The sequence below is a fragment of the Bufo bufo genome, chromosome 6 (assembly GCF_905171765.1).
Source record: "Bufo bufo chromosome 6, aBufBuf1.1, whole genome shotgun sequence".
NCBI lineage: Eukaryota > Metazoa > Chordata > Amphibia > Anura > Bufonidae > Bufo > Bufo bufo.
In genome coordinates, this window is record NC_053394.1 from 319,897,183 (window position 1) to 319,914,566 (window position 17,384).

Sequence of the window (17,384 nt, forward strand, 5' to 3'; positions counted from 1 at the left end):
AACTGTACTAAAATATGATTGTCTGTACTAAGACATTAGAGATACTACTTAAAGAGGTTGTCTCCCTTCAGCAAATGGCATTTATCATGTAGAGAAAGTTAATACAAGGCACTTACTAATCTATTGTGATTGTCCATATTGTCTCTTTTGGTGGCTTCATTAATTTTTCCATCACATCCATACACTGCTTGCTTCCAGGAGTTATGATCACCCTGTAATCCAACAGCGGTGGCCGTGCTTGCACACTATAGGAAAAAGCACCAACCTCTCTGGTGGCTGGGACCATGGGAGTGAGCATAGGCCAGCACTTTTTCCAGAAGTGTGCAAGCATAACCATTTGCTGAAGTGAGACAACCCATTCAAGCTTACATTAGACGGGCAGATATCTTGTAGATCATCGCTAATAAGCTTTTGTATGAAAGCTTGTTAGCGATGATCTGGCTCATTAATCGTGCAATTAAAATCTTTCAGCAAGTTTAAAAATCATTGTATGCCGGGCACACATTGTGATGTCTAATCATGGTCTGCTGCCGGCAAACAATGATGGTGTATAGGGACGAGTAAATGTCGCAAGATCACTGCATGTAATAGCAGCAGTTTCCTCCGCTGATGAGCAGGGGATTGCCAGGATGATCTGCTCATCTTATATACAGGTGAAACTCGAAAAATTAGAATATCGTGCAAAAGTCCATTTATTTCAGTAATGCAAATTAATGCAGCTTAAAATTAGAATTTTGTGAAAAGGTTCAATATTCTAGGCTCAAAGTGTCACACTCTAGTCAGCTAATTAATCCATATCCCCTGACCAAAGGGTACCTCAAAATTGTGACTTTGGGGTTTCATAAGCTGTAAGCCATAATCATCCAAATTATAACAAATAAAGGCTTGAAATATCTCACTTTGCATGTAATGAGTCTATCTCATATATTAGTTTCACCTTTTAAGTTGCATTACTGAAATAAATGAACTTTGCATGATATTCTAATTTGTCGAGTTTGACCTGTAAGTTATATAAGTTAAGTTATATAAGATATAAGTTATATAAGATATAAGTAAGAACTTTCATTATAAATTCACCAGATATTTAAAGCCTTCATAGGTGAAAGGAGGAATGTTGGGTGAACAGGATGCAGTTTTAGATAAGCAGGCAAGCTGGTTCACTTCACAAGACCCATAGTCCTGTTCACTCTTGAAATAAACTCCATCTGGGGAATTCACCGAAGGATCTATGTCAAAATAATTGTAGGGCCTGAGAAAAAATCCCACAGCATTGCCTGGAGTGGCTGTGTTTGGAAGGTCCTCAGAATGTGGAATATGAAGGAACCCAACTGTGATCCAAGCAACCAAGTCCTAAGGGAAAAGAGACAGGTTGGATTTCAAATATATATGTTTCTTTTACTCAAAAGAAGTATTTCAGGATATATGTAAGTTACATTTTTTTTAAAAAAAGGGTTATACTAGCAATGTAGGTAATTTGGTGTCAACAGCTCCTATGCTGACCAAGGTATTTTCATGATTACAGAATACAAATAAATCCTTTGTAGTCGGATCCTGCAGTTATACTCCCTTCCATTTATTTTAATTATTTGCTATATAACCATGAAGACACATAGATCTGCAAAAAAGCTGTACACACAAAAGGACTGATTTGCAAAGTATTTGCAAAGTTGTTTAATTTGTTTGTTTAGAGCACTAAACAATTATTGTAAAAGTGAGCATACACATTAAGGGTGTATTCCAGCTTTTTTGATATTGATAACCTATATTGATGAAAACAAGCCCCCCAATAATCAGCCATTTCAGGTAACTATTGGCAGTGGAAACTAAACTGTGAACAAATCCAGAAGCAAAAAGTTACTTCCACTGTTTAATGGCTGTATCGGTGTAATGCAGGTAAACTCTCATTGAAATGATTGCTGAAAATTAGACACTTTAGATAACGTAAGATCCACCATTCACAACTGGTGATGGTTACAACTAGAGATGAGCAAATCAAAGTTGACGAAGTGGAATTCGATCTGAATTTCAGGAAAAATTTGATTCGCATCGAATCCGAATTTCCTCACACTTCGTGGTAACGAATCACATTTGTTCCTAAAATAGCTGCTGCACGTATTAGGACATGGAGCAAGGAACTCTGGGAAGGCGGGATCACCCATAATGCCATGCATGCAGCCAATCAGCAGCCAGCCAGCCCTGTGATGTCACAGCCCTATAAATAGCCTCAGCCATCTTGGATTCAGCCATTTTCCAGTGCACTTAGTGCAGGGAGAGATGTCAGCAGACGTTAGGGAGAGTGCTAGAAAAAACTTCATTGTGCTAAAAAAAACATTTACAAGTGCAGGGAAAGATTATTCAAGGTGTAGGGAAAGGATAGGGAGGAATCATTCCACAGAATTTATGTAGAACAGGCTTCAGTAGGGGAGGTTACAGCCTGGGTAATAGGAACAATCCTATTACACCTTGCTGCACTGACTGGGGACCCAAATTGCCATGATACAGCTCTGTAATTCCAGAAAACCGTTCTTGTTATTGGGGTGTTACAGCCATTACCAGGGTTTATTACAAGGAAATATTTCTACGTCTTATTTTCCCTTGTGTGGTGCAGTTCTAAAGCATTTTTGGGCTTGTATTAGTGGGAAAAAAAGGGCTTATTAGCCATTGTGTGGTGAAGTGCTAAAATGACAGCACTTTTTGTTGTGTATTAGTGGCAAAAGAAAAATATATTTGCCATTTAGCGGTGCAGTTATATGTTCTAAAGCCCTTTTTGTTGTGTAATAGTGGCAAAAGAAAACTATATTTGGCGTTCAGAGGTGCAGTTATATGTTCTAATGCCTTTGTGGTGTGTATTAGTGGCAAAAGTAAAATATATTTGCCGTTCAGCAGTGCAGTTATATTTTCTAAAACTTTTGTGGCGTGTATTAGTGGCAAAAGAAAAATATATTGCCCTTCAGCGTTGCAGTTATATGTTCTAAAGCTCTGTTTTGCATGTATTAGTAGCAAAAGAAAAATATATTTGCCGTTCAGCGGTGCAGTTATATCTTCTAATGCCTTTTGTGGCGTGTATTAGTGGCAAAAGTAAAATATATTTGCCGTTCTCCAGTGCAGTTATATGTTCTAAAGCCCTGTTTTGCATGTATTAGTAGCAAAAGAAAAATATATTTGCCGTTCAGTGGTGCAGTTATGTGTTCTAAAGCCTTCTGTGGCGTGTATTAGTGGCAAAAGAAAAATATATTTGCCGTTCAGCGGTGAAGTCATATGTTCTAAAACCTTTTGTGGCGTATTTTAGTGGCAAAATAAAAATATATTTGCCCTTCAGCGGTGCAGTTATATGTTCTAAAGCCCTGTTTTGCGTGTATTAGTTGCAAAAGAAAAATATGTTTGCCGTTCAGCGGTGCAGTTATATGTTCTAATGCGTTCTGTGGCGTGTATAAGTGGCAAAAGTAAAATATATTTGCAGTTCAGCGATGCAGTTATATGTTCTAAAGCTTTTTGTGGCATGTATTAGTGGCAAAAGAAAAATATGTTTGCCATTTAGCGGTGCAGTTATATGTGCTAATGCCTTTTGTAGCGTGTATTAGTGGCAAAATTAAAATATATTTGCCGTTTAGCGGTGCAGTTATATGTTCTAAAGCCTTCTGTGGCGTTTATTAGTGGCAAAAGAAAAATATATTTGCTTTCAGCAGTGCAGTTATCTGTTCTAAAGCCTTTTGTGGCGTGTATTAGTAGCAAAAGAAAAATATATTTGCCGTTCACCTGTGCATTTATATGCTCTAAAGCCTTTTGTGGCGTGTATTAGTGGCAAAAGTAAAATATATTTGCCATTCAGCGGTGCAGTTATATGTTCTAAAGCCTTTTGAGATGTGTATTAGTGGCAAAAGAAAAATATATTTGCCATTCAGCGGTGAAGTCATATGTTCTAAAACCTTTTGTGGCGTATTTTAGTGGCAAAATAAAATATATTTGCCCTTCAGCGGTGCAGTTATATGTTCTAAAGCCCTGTTTTGCTTGTATTAGTTGCAAAAGAAAAATATGTTTGCCGTTCAGCGGTGCAGTTATATGTTCTAAAGCTTTCTGTGGCGTGTATAAGTGGCAAAAGTAAAATATATTTGCCGTTCAGCGGTGCAGTAATATGTTCTAAAGCCTTTGGTGGCGTGTATTAGTGGCAAAAGTAAAATATATGTGCCGTTCAGCTGTGCAGTTATATGTTCTAAAGCCCTTTATGTCGTGTAAAAGTAGCAAAATAAAAATATATTTGCCCTTTAGCAGTGCAGTTATATGTTCTAAAGTTCTATTTTGCGTGTATTAGTAGCAAAAGAAAAATATATTTGCTGTTCAGTGGTGCAGTTATATGTTCTAAAGCCTTCTGTGGCATGTATTAGTGGCAAAAGAAAAATATATTTGCCTTTCAGCAGTGCAGTTATATGTTCTAAAGCCTTTTGTGGCATGTATTAGTGGCAAAAGAAATATATATTTGCCGTTCAGCGGTGCAGTTATCTGTTCTAAAGCCTTTTGTGGAGTGTATTAGTGGCAAAAGAAAAATATATTTGCCGTTCAGCGGTGCAATTTTATGTTCTAAAACCTTTTGTGGCGTGTATTAGTGGCAAAATAAAAATTTATTTGCCGTTCAGCTGTGCAGTTATATGTTCTTAAGCCCTTTTTTATGTGTATTAGTGTGAAAAAAAAGGGCTTATTAGCCATTGTGTGGTGAAGTGAGAAAATTACTGACTTTTTACATTTCTTTTCTATTTATTTATTTGATCTAACATTATGTCAGACAGAGAAGTGCCAGGCCGAGTGGCAGAGGCCTAAATGTTTCTGGTGCAGGCACAGGTCGCATAAGATTAAGGGGGTGTGGCAGAAGGAGTCGCAGGAGTCCTGGTGTCATCTAACGGTCGTGTCTTGACCAGCAACCCAGCGGTTCTTGAATGGTTGACTAATCTCTGTTTTGGATCCACTCCTGTTTTTTTTGCATTAGCAATACTGATGGATTACTGACCAAATGCTGACCGAGTGAAAGCAGATGCTTTGTGGAGGTCATTGTTCTGACGGATCAGAGGAAGGGCAAAATAATCAGTGACATCAACACAAACTTACTGCTGACACCCTCTCCACTCTGTCGGGGGTCTCTACTTGTATAAGCATTTACTAGAACAGGTTCTGTAGACATCTATGTGGAATCAGCTGACGACAGTGTAAAAGAAGTGAGCTTCTTGGCACTAACATCGACCTGTAAGGCTGAGTTCATACTTGAGTTACGGTATTTGGTCAGTTTTGGCCCCGTGATTGCCCAAATAAGTGAAGTGTGCAGTGATTCTAAAAGCAACGCCTGTCATCTGCATGTCATACTGACTCACAGTATTATTTCACTACCACAGCAGATTTCCTATGCGTGTTACTGCAAGGCACAGTGTTCTACACCACTATAAAGGCTCTCTGCAGCCAGGAAATAGCCTTTTTTAATGCGATTCACCGCAAATAAATTCGGATCGAAGCAAAATTCGCTCATTCTAGTCACAATACACTTTCTCCCCTTCCCCGCACAATGATCTTTGCATAATTCAAAGAGCATGTCTAGAACGCTGCCCCAATCTACAGGTTCCTGCTGTCCATGTGGCTGCTGTAGAGTATATTTCTATTAACAGTAGCTCAAGCAAGATGGCTGTCTCCATAATCATGTACAGAAAATAACATTAAAAAAAATCAAGATTTCTAAAATAAAAACTGGAAAAAATATTATGGGGGACTTCCGGTTCCGGCGCTGAGATGGAGGACGCGGAGTGAGTGAGCTCCGACCATCCCTCACCTACAACGAGCTCCGGACACTATATACCGGCAGAGCGAGGGTCGGGACAATACCCTGACCTCTCCATACCGTCCTGATACGAGGTCCATGGAAAGCTCCGGAGTGGCAAAAAACAAGTACGTAGCGGCGCTGCACAGGCCGACACCAGCATACCTGACAAGATGGAAGGCCTGAACCCTGTATCCCCGTCGAGCGCAGTTGAAAGCGTCATTGATGCCCTACCAAATTCGCAGCCCGATGACTCATCGGATCTGGCCACAATAAATTATAAATCGCTGGCCATAGAAGTAGCCAGGCATTTGGCGCCAGATATAAAGGAGACACTCTCTAAAACGCTGGCGATGTCCCTACAGCAGCTACATGAGACGGTGGCGCAGCACGAAACATGCCTAGTAGATCTAGAGCAGAGATGTACCTCGCTAGAGGAGGAGAACTCCAAATCCAACCAAGCTATCCAGGAGTTGCAGAACCATAATATCATTTTGAGAGATCGTCTTGAGGACTTAGAGAACCGTTCCAGGCGGAACAACTTGAGGCTTCTGGGACTACCTGAGTGGGTGAAGGCGCACACCCTTAAGGAGATCTGTGAAATTGATCTACCACGGGCCCTAGGGCTAGATGGCAAACACAAGGTTGAACGTGCACACCGGGTCGGGCCGCCACCGGACCTACATGGTTCTCCTAACCGGACCAACAGTAACTTGCAGCAGAGGCCTCGACCAGTCATCATGCGGTACCTGGACTACTGTGATAAGGAGGCGATACTTAGGGCCTACAGAACCAGGAGAGGCCCCTTGAAGATCAAGGGACAGACCATATTGCTATTTGCAGACTACTCTGCTCTAGTAGCAAAGCAAAGGAGGGAGTTCAGCGGACTTTGTTCGGCTTTGTACCGCCGGCAAATCAAGTTTCAATTACAATACCCGGCTACCCTGAGAGTGGCCATGCCGGATGGATCTTCTGCTGTATTCGGTGACCCCTCCGTTGCGGCGGAGTCTTTGCAAGACCTACTGACCGAGGAAGACGTACGAGATCTGGCTGACCGAGGTGGGGGGAGATTTAAGCAAAGGGGGAGACCAAGCAGTCCTGATGTGAAATATTCGCCCCGGAGAGAACGAGACCGCAGAGGAGGAGAGAAACCCCCTGGAAGAGGCCGTATATCTCGTGTCAGCTAAGGACTCTAATTTAGCATGATGTGGTTGTTTGAAATGTTATGCTTGCCCAAATACGGTTGATAGGTACAAAGCAGAGGGCGAAGTTATTATTACTATTATTACTATTATTACTGGTGCTAACATGTTTCCAATGTGCTTAGTTTTAGCACTGAATGGGGTTGTACAGGCTGTTACCATCACGGGGTAGGGGATGTGCTATGCTGTAATAGCAATCATAGAAAGGTGAGGGGTGGGATGGTCCTGGCAGCTCAGAAAAAAGGAAGCTCCAAGAAGTAAGGGGAAAGAAAGGTGGAAGGAGAGATCTAGAAACCAAACTAATATATGATCCCTGCACGAATAAAATAGTGGGGGGAGATTTCAATTCAGTGGTAAGAGACGAGGAAGACAGGCAGCGTGGAAGCTCCCCAAAGGCAGTTACGAACAAACATGATAGAGCATTGGGTAGGATAATGGAAGGGGTGGGTTTGGTAGATCCATGGCGCCAATTACACCCTGATGATAGATCTTACTCCTTTTATTCTCATCCGCAGGATTCATGGTCGCGTATTGATTATACTCTGATTAGCCCTGATTTGATGAGAAGGGTGGAAAAGGCTGATATTGGCGACTTGGTGATATCAGATCACTCCCCAGTTTGGATACAGATAAGAGATACATACCCCAAGGGTCCCAACTTTCTATGGAGATTCCCCACAAATTTGATAGCGAGCGAAGACTTTACCAATAAATTGATAGCATGGTGGGAGGAGTACTCTGGTGATAACCAGGAGCATGCAGATTCACCGGAGTTGTTGTGGAACGCCTCCAAAGCGGTCATCCGGGGTAAAATTATGAGTTACGTGTTTGGGTTTCGGAAACGAACTCAATCAAGATTTGAGCAAACGAGCCAGCTAGTACGAAGCTCTTGTCAGAAGTATAGGAGTAATCCCACCGTCCTTAATAGACAGAAATGGCTGGAAGCCAGGGGAGCTTTTGAGGCCAATGAAAAGAAAAGGGAGTTACTAAATAATACAAATCTAACAGCCACATTGCATAAATTTGGGAATAAATCCGGTCGCCTAATGGCGAATCTTGCAAAGGGCAGGCGAGCCCCTCAGTTCATATCTGGACTTAAAGAAAAGAAAGGACGTGTTGTCACTGACCCTTCCAAGATAAACGCAATGTTAGGTAAATACTATGAGAAACTATATCAAGATGATACTAAACCTGATCTTGCAGATTCCCTCTTGGATAAAGTTAAATTACCTGGTCTCAGCGCGGAACAACTGCAATATCTTAATAGGGAAATAGGACCTGAAGAACTTCAAGCAGTCATCAAAAAGTTAGGCAATTCTATAACACCTGGCCCGGATGGTTATCCCGGGGAATACTACAAAGCACTGTTAGGTCAGATATCCCCGGTCCTATTAAAATGGTACAATGAAGTACTTAATGGTAAAGCATCCTCAGACAAGGAGAATATCTCCTATATCAAATTACTTCCCAAACCAGGTAAAGACCTCCTACTACCAGGGTCATACAGACCGATTTCACTTATAAATGTGGATACCAAGATACTTTCCAAAATTTTTGCGGACCGTTTAGCGACCATATTACCTTCACTCATAGGTAAAGAACAGGTGGGGTTTGTGCAGGGCCGTTCAGCGGTAACAAATATCCGTACTGGATTGACGGTCCTGGACTGGGTTCGTCATCAACCGCGACCTGGGGAGGCTCCAGCCATGCTCACCTTAGATGCTGAGAAAGCCTTTGATAATGTGAGGTGGGCATGGCTGTAGGCAGTGCTGGATAAGATGGGATTCTCAGGTACCTTTAGGATATTCCTTACACAATTGTATAAACTCCCTAGGGCACGTATCTCTACCCCGGGTTTCTTATCCAAACCCTTTTATCTCCAAAAGGGGACACGTCAGGGGTGCCCCCTATCGCCCCTGTTGTTTAACCTTTCCATAGAACCTTTAGCTCGATTTTTAAGCCACTCAGATTTATATGAAGGGATTAGGGTAGGCACCAGGCAACTAAAGGTCGCATTATTCGCAGACGATATAATGCTATTCATAGCCAACCCAAATAAACATATAGAGCAAATTTTTCATGCTCTGAACCACTTCGGATCTTATTCAGGATACAGACTGAATGCATCAAAATGTGAGCTGCCAGCTATATCTCAGACAGATACGGGGGGGGAGGGGGGGTATCAGATACCTAAACATCTGAGCATATCTAAAGCACAAGGATGTATCAAGTATTTGGGCATAAGCATTGGCAGAGACCCACACTCTTTATACACCCTAAACTATCCCCCTCTCATAGCAAAGATAGTGCAAGAGCTAGATAGGTGGCAGGGATTGCCATTAAACCTGGTTGGTAGATGTCACCTCATTAAGATGATGAGTATGTCCAAGCTTCTTTAGCCACTCCAGACTATCCCGTTACTTATTCGCCATGCAGATATTCAATTACTGGAAAGTAGATTTACCCGTTTTATCTGGCAGGGAAAAAGGCCCAGAATTTCTCTGGATAAGTTAAAACTAAGGAAGGAGGAGGGAGGCTTGAACTTTCCGGACATCAGAGGCTATAACTTGACTTGTATAAGCAGGCACATCCTGGACTGGGTGAATGGCACAAGTCAATATTCTAACCCGGTCCTGGAGCGGGAGTTGGTACGGCCCTGGGACCTGGTTGCTCTGTTGCATGCAAAAAGACCCAATTTGCCTACACACATCAAGTCCTCTCTAGTAGTAAGGGATACAACAATAGCCTGGAAGATCCTCAGAACTCATTTTCATCTCCCATACCAGATATCTAAACACCTCCCTTTACGTCGAAACCCATCTTTCCTTCCAGGCAGAGATAGTGTATTTTTTAGAGAATGGGCCCTCAAGGGGATAAATAAACTAGGTGATATGTTCCATGAATCTGAGGGGAGATGGGCGACCTGGCAGGAATTAAAAAGTAAATTAGCATTAGGAAATTCCTCATTCATGCCATATTCCCAAGTTAAAAGTTATTGTAGGAACTTATCTAGAGACCTATCAAGGGAATGGAGATCCAATGACTTTGACTGGTTTCTAAGTGTCAAAACAAAGAGGTCATTGTCACTGTTACACCACGTGCTGAGAGACAGGTGGAGAGCTAAAGATCCTAAGGGAATATTTAAAAGATGGGGTGAAAAATTGGAGATACCGGAGATACATGAGACGGTCTGGTCAGGAATATCAGCAATGCGTAAGGCCATAATAAATGAAAAGTGGAGGGAAACCCACATAAAAATTCTGCATCATGCTATTTATGGGTTCGATATTCCTAGTTCCCCAGCCAACCCAGGCAGAATTACCGCATGCCCTAAATGTGGCACCCCTAAGACAGATTTATACCATGGTTTATGGAAATGTGTGAAATTAAACAGATACTGGGAGGAAATTAGCCAGATGTTGGGTAGGATTAGTACAATACGTGCGGCAATCACGCCATCAGTGGCAATACTGCATTGCGATGTGGTAAATCAAACAGTTAACCAGGCCTCAGAGAAAAAAATGAGGTGAGTTTTCTAAAGTACCTCTGGTAGGCCATAAGCTATTCATGGTAGCTAAAAGATGTTTGTTGCAGCTATGGCTATCAACTGAAGTCCCTACGCAAGTTATGGTGGTAGCCCAAATGCGCAACCTATTCCACCTGGAATGGTTGGAAGCGCTTAATTGCAAAGAAACGCTTGGACAGCGCTTGTTTCAAACATGGAAAAGATTTGTTTTGGCATACGTTCCGTGTTCAGAATACATGAAAATAATGAGTCCATTCAGATTGACAACTTGGTATCTAAAAGAAGATCTGAAAGGGGATCTAGGCCCATTGAGAGTATCCAGATAAAACTCGGCCGTTATTTCCAGACTCGTTAGGAGGCCAAGTGTAACTACTGTCAGAAAGGGGAAGTTAACCTACCATGTCCGTAATGTCTGCCCACGCGGAGCCACCTTTATTGCGAATAGAGTTTCCTTGAAAGATATCTGGGATAACAGATTTACTTAAGTTGGTGGGGGGAGGGGGGTGGAGACCAGGAGGTTCGTCAGTTAATGTGAAAGTCTGATTTATGGGGAGGGGGGAGGTGGGGGGGGGAGAAAAAAGAAAATGAGATTCCAGATGTATTATTTAACTGATCTTTATTATACTCTGATTGATGTAATGCAATGCTGTATGGAGGAAAATGTAATGACTCCAAATTGCTTGACATGTGTAATTTGATTGACAATGTATTGATTCTCACAAACTTAATAAAAAGATATTATAAAAAAAAATATATATTATGAATGATTTTAATTAGTAAAAGACAAGAAAACACATATAATACCAATTCTGGAGCCTTTATTCTTATGGCTCTATGTTGTGCAATTCCTTTATTATTTTTTACTAGAAGTTATTATTGAATTGCTATTACCTTCAGTAAGGGTACAGGGGGGAGGTAACCTCTATCCAATCAGTGCTGCCATTTTCAGACTGCAGGGACACTCCCCATCTGGTTACCACCCCTCTGTACCCTTACTGAAGGGTAATAGCTATTTATTCATAACTTCTTGTAGAAATAATAAAAGAATGGCACAACATAGAGCCATAAGAATAGATGTTCCAGAATTGTTATTACATGGGTAATGTATGTAGCTATTAAAACAGGCATGTCAGGAGAGGTGAAAGGTCCTCTTTAAAGGAATATTCCAGTTAGATTAGCTTGTTGTCTATCCATAGCATACTGGTAAACTATTAGTTTGTTGAGAGTCCAACTGCATGCAGCATACATGCTGCCGCTCATTCTCTGAGACAGCTGAGTAGAAGAGCTTGGCTATCTCCAGCAGTCCAGTAGAAATTATTGGAGCTGCATTACATGTGCTCAACCTGCTGCTCCATTAAATTTGGGAGTATGGGGCCTGCATGATCGTCAAGATCCCAGCAGTCAGATCCCTACCGATCTAATAATATCTCCTATCCTGTGGATAGGAGATAATGTCATCTAACTGTAATGCTGCAGGGTTACCCCTAAGCCAGGAGAGGGAGCTGTGTGTGATGTATACAGCAATCTGGAGGATGCCAGGACCCAGGGGAGAGAGTTTGATGTGTGCTGTGTGAGGCAATGCAAGCTAAGCTGCTGAATGAGTAGGTTCCAGGGGCTCTGGCTTTGTTAGCCACAAAGTAGGGCACAGACTTGGCTGAAAGTCAGAATAGTAGATTCCGAGGTTGGTTTACCGACAAGGACAGAGCCCGGCAGGTGGACCATGCAGTGCACACCACCGATTACCAGGGAGTAGGAATGAGTGAACTTGTGTTTCAAGTTTGGTGTACAAGGTTCGGGTTTGGGTTATCTTAGAATTCCGTTATGGTCCGTGGTAGCGGAATCCATAATGTAGTTCTTAGATAAAATCAATATCAATGACACCGCGCTTACCTCAACCTTCCACATTACACTACTACACAGTAGGGGTGTCACAGACTGGTTGGCTTAACGATAGAGCTGCCGTTACTTACTTAGAAGAAACTGCCGTTACCTGTCTTCTAGCGCTTGTTCCGTGACTGCTTTCTCCTTTATGCTGTAGTTCGAAGTAGTACTGGGTACTTGGTTGGGGTTGTATGTTTTACGGTCCGCGCCCCGTCCGGTGGCGCGACGCCATTTCTATAAATTGTATTACTATTAACACTGTTCCAGCTGTGGATCGTAGCTAGTACCAAAATTCCTAACATTGCATTTCGGACAGTACGCTGTCCTTTATCAGGTAAAGAGGAATATGGTGATACTCCTGAGTGCTCAGTACTTATACCCTCTAGCGATCCCACCTTAACTCTTTCTATCCTGTCTTAAGTTCTAATTTGCCTGCAGTGAGATCTACTGTTTAAGTATATTTATCTGCCGCTATAGTGCTTTTCTCATTCAAATGCAAACAACTCTATCCCCGAGTTTAACCCTGGTTAACAACATAAAAAGAAGAATCCAAATAAAAGAAGAGGAAATAAAGGAGAAAAAAAAAAGAGGAAATTCATGAGAGACTCCCTGCCAATCGGGAACATGAGAAATACAGTGAATATGATACATAATAGTGAGAATGAATTAATGGAGACTGAAAACTCATTTAAAACTATAGATGAATGCACTCCTGAAGTAACCAAGGATCAAGAAGATAGGAGCTCAATATATACTATGTATAGTGAGCATGATGAAACAATAGACTCTAATCCGCGTGTCCCTCTAACTACCGTTTTATTAATTATTAATAGAAATAAGGATGAGTACAGAAACAACAATCCTGAAATCCCCACCGGTATAATCCCCCGAGACAGGTCACGAATGACCAAATAGAAATAGAGGAGGAGACCCCAGAACAAACTCAACTAAGATAGATATGGGGAAGGAGAGGAGAATTACCAAAGAGAAGAAAAGGGAACCAACTGAGAGAGGAGAGAATACAGAAAAGAAAAAACAGCAGGATAAAGAAAAAGAACCAAAAATGGCAGGAAAACACAGGATAAAAAAAGACAGTAAAACAGGATTTTTTTCAGGTCAGAAAAAACACAAACAAAAAAGAAGATATAGGGTGGTGGGGGGGGGGGAACTCTCCAAAAAGAAAAAATCATTAACACATAGATATATGAAGGAAGGCCTGTCTCAAAAAATATACAACTTGAGCAAACACCAACTTACTGACATGGAGCGGAATATATTAGAGAGAGGTCTCAAATTTGCCCCTATAGGATTCTTTAACAAGTTTGAAGAGTTTATAGGATTAAGAAGATTTATGAGAAAACTAGCATTGGAAAAATATTTTTAAAAAAAGAAAAAAAAAGAAAAATATAAAGAAAGCGGAGGGAGGAGAGAGAACACAAATATCTCCAATTGAATCTACAGTGGATTAGATTGTGACCCCTATTGGGGACAGTTGGATGCTAATGTCTGTAAAGCGCTGCGGAATATAGAAGCACTATATAAGTGCATAAAATAAAAAATATATAAAACTTTTTCACACCCCTGTTAAATTGTCAGGTTTCTGTGCTGTAAAAAAAAACGAGACAAAGATAAATCATTTCAGAACTGTTTCCACCTTTAATGTGACCTATAAACTGTACAACTCAATTGAAAAACAAACTGAAATCTTTTATGTGGAGGGAAGAAAAAAAAATAATAATAATGTGGTTGCATAGGTGTGCAACTGGGGATGTAGCGGTGTTCAGAATTAAGCAATCACATTCAAAATCATGTTAAATAGGAGTCAGCATACACCTGCCATCATTTACAGTGCCTCTGATTAACTCCAAATAAAGTTCAGCTGCTCTAGTTGGTCTTTCCTGAAATTTTCTTAGGGTCCATTCACATGACTTTTCTGGTCCGTGGAACACAGTGAAGACAGTCATCATAAAGTGGAGAAAATATGGCACAACAGTGACATTACCAAGAACTGGATGTCTCTCCAAAATTTATGAATAGACGAGAAGAAAACTGGTCTGGGAGGCTACAAAGAGGCCAACAGCAACATTAAAGGAGCTGCAGGAATATCTGGCAAGTACTGGCTGTGTGGTACATGTGACAACAATCTCCCATATTCTTCATATGTCTGGGCTATGGGGTAGAGTCGCAAGACGAAAGCCTTTTCTTATGAAGAAAAACATCCAAGCCAGGCTACATTTTGCAAAAACACATCTGAAGTCTCCCAAAAGCATGTGGGAAAAGGTGTTATGGTCTGATGAAACCAAGGTTGAACATTTTGGCCATAATTCCAAAAGATATGTTTGGCACAAAAACAACACTGCACATCACCAAAAGAACACCATACCCACAGTAAAGCATGGTGGTGGCAGCATCATGCTTTGGGGCTGTTTTTCTTCAGCTGGAACTGGGACCTTAGTTAAGCTAGAGGGAATTATGAACAGTTCCAAATACCAGTCAATATTGGCACAAAACCTTCAGGCTTCTGCTAGAAAGCTCAGAACATGAAGAGGAACTTTGTCTTTCAGCATGACAACGACCCAAAGCATACATCCAAATCAACAAAGGAATGGCTTTAACAGAAGAAGATTAAAGTTTTGGAATGGCCCAGCCAGAGCCCAGACCTAAATCCGATTGAAAATCTGTTGGGTGATCTGAAGAGCGCTGTGCACAGGAGATGCCCTCGCAATCTGAGAGATTTGGAGTGTTTTTGCAAAGAAGAGTGGGCAAATCTTGCCAAGTCAAAATGTGCCATGCTGATAGACTCATACCCAAAAAGACTGAGTGCTGTAATAAAATCAAAAGGTGCTTCAACAAAGTATTATGCAACCATATTATTTTATTTTTATATTTTTTCTTCCCTCTACCTAAAAGATTTCAATTTGTTTTTCAATTAAGTTGTACAGTTTATAGGTCACATTAAAGGTGGAAAAAGTTCTGAAATGATTTATCTTTGTCTAATTTTTTTACATCACAGAAGCCTGACATTTTAACAGGAGTGTGTAGACTTTTTATATCCACTGTATATTCAAACATACAGATATCAAATGTAAATCAAAATATCATCCATTACAAGAGTATTCAGCGGCCTTTAACACCTTTATGACGCAGGTAACAAAGTAAATAAGGAAGTTGAGAAAACCAAAATGTATCTATGCAGGAAAATAATAATTCCATCCGCCCCGCGGATAAAGGTGGGGGAATTGTTATAATGAACAAAGAAGGCTACCACAAAGAGGCAAAAAACATACTAAGTGATAGCTGAACATATAAACTGCTAAAAAAAGATCCAACTGAAATATATAAAAAGGAGTTAAAAGAATTAGTGCTAAAAGTAAGAAACCAGGGTCTCCTGAAAAAGGAGGAGGCTTTATTTATTAATGTAACACACCCAAAAATAGCCGCATTTTATCATAATCCAAAAATTCATAAGGATACAAAAAAAACACCAGGAAGGCTCATTGTATCGGGCATAGAGTGTCTCACTAGTGCCCTTTCTAGGTATGTGGATGAACAGTTACAACGCTATGCACAATCTCTCCCCACATACTTAAAGGACACTAACCATATATTACAAGTCCTGAATGAAACAAAGTGGGAAGAGGGCTATATAATAGGAACATTAGATGTAAAATCCCTTTATACAGTAATTGAGAACCAAAAAGGATGTGAGGCGGCAAAATTCTTCCTAAAAAGAAAGGGGAAATGCCAGAAACACTGATAGAGTTCATAGGGGAATGCATTATGTTTATTTTACAAAGGAATTTTTTTTAAAATATGATGATTATTTTTACCTCCAGACATGGGTGACCGCGAAGGGACGAGGTTCATAGCGGGGTTCGCAAATCTATATGTGGGATGGTGGGAACATCAGACCATACATCCTGACGGCGAGTTCCGGGCGAACTTTGTCCTCTGGTGGCGTTTTATCGATGATGTTATTTTTATATGGAAGGGAGGAGAAGAAAAACTACAGGAATTTTTAATGAGATTAATAAAAATGAGTTCTTTTTAGAATTTACACAGATTTTTAGCAAGCGAGAGATAAATTTTCTAGACTTGACTGTTTTTATTGAGGGGAATAAGATACACACAAAGACTTTTAATAAATCTACTGACGCCAATAGTTTTATCTCCAAAGAGAGTTGTCACCTGCCTCAGTGGTTAGATAACATTACAAGAAGTCAGTTTCCACCTTTCAAAAGAAATTGTACCGAACTAGCAGAATATGAAAGGGAAGCTGAAGATCTACAGAGATATTTTGAAACAAAAGGATACAACGTGGCCAAACTGATAACTCAAAAGAAAGTGGGACAGCTAGATAGATAAACTTTACTAGAGAGAAGTCCAAAACGAAGGAGGAAGAGGACATAATAATCCCACCTCTTATTTTACCGTACAATGGCCAAGTGAGTCTCTTTAAAAAAATTGTGAGAAAACATTGGGACATCCTGAGGGAAGACAAAATAGTGAGGGAATTGATCCCCAAGAAGCCCAGATTTATTTATCGGGAAGCTAAAAACCTAGGCAATATGTTGGCAGACACCAATAGTTGCATTACTAAACAAGAGAAAAATACAAATAGAAATAAAAACAATAAAAACAAAAATGATGATAATAAAGATCACTATAAAGGCATAGGCCAACATAATGGATTCTTCCCGTGTAAGAAATGTGTAGGGTGCAGAGCGTCCAGTAATAACAAAACACAGACGTGTATAAAAAACATCAATAGCACCTACAAAGAAGACATCAAAGGGTTCATTACATGTAACAGTTGGGGGTAATATATGCCATCACAGGCTCCTGCAACTAGATGTACATTGGCCGTACTAAAAGACAATTAAGAAAAAGGGTGGGAGAACATATATATATTACATCAATAGAAAGTTTGAAGGACATCCACTGTCTAAACATTACAAGGAAAAGCATGAAGGGAAATTTT

At 40.6% G+C, this 17,384-nt stretch overlaps 1 protein-coding gene across 1 annotated transcript in view; it reads right to left on the minus strand.

The window, feature by feature from the left end:
• Window positions 1-882: 882 nt before the first annotated feature.
• LOC121004187 (membrane primary amine oxidase-like) overlaps window positions 883-17,384 on the minus strand; it is a 28,601-nt gene continuing 12,099 nt past the window's right edge. The window contains exon 4 of the mRNA XM_040436333.1: window positions 883-1,350. Within this exon, the coding sequence (XP_040292267.1) occupies window positions 1,066-1,350 (285 nt within the window). The 3' untranslated portion in view covers window positions 883-1,065. The remainder of the gene's footprint in view (window positions 1,351-17,384) is intronic.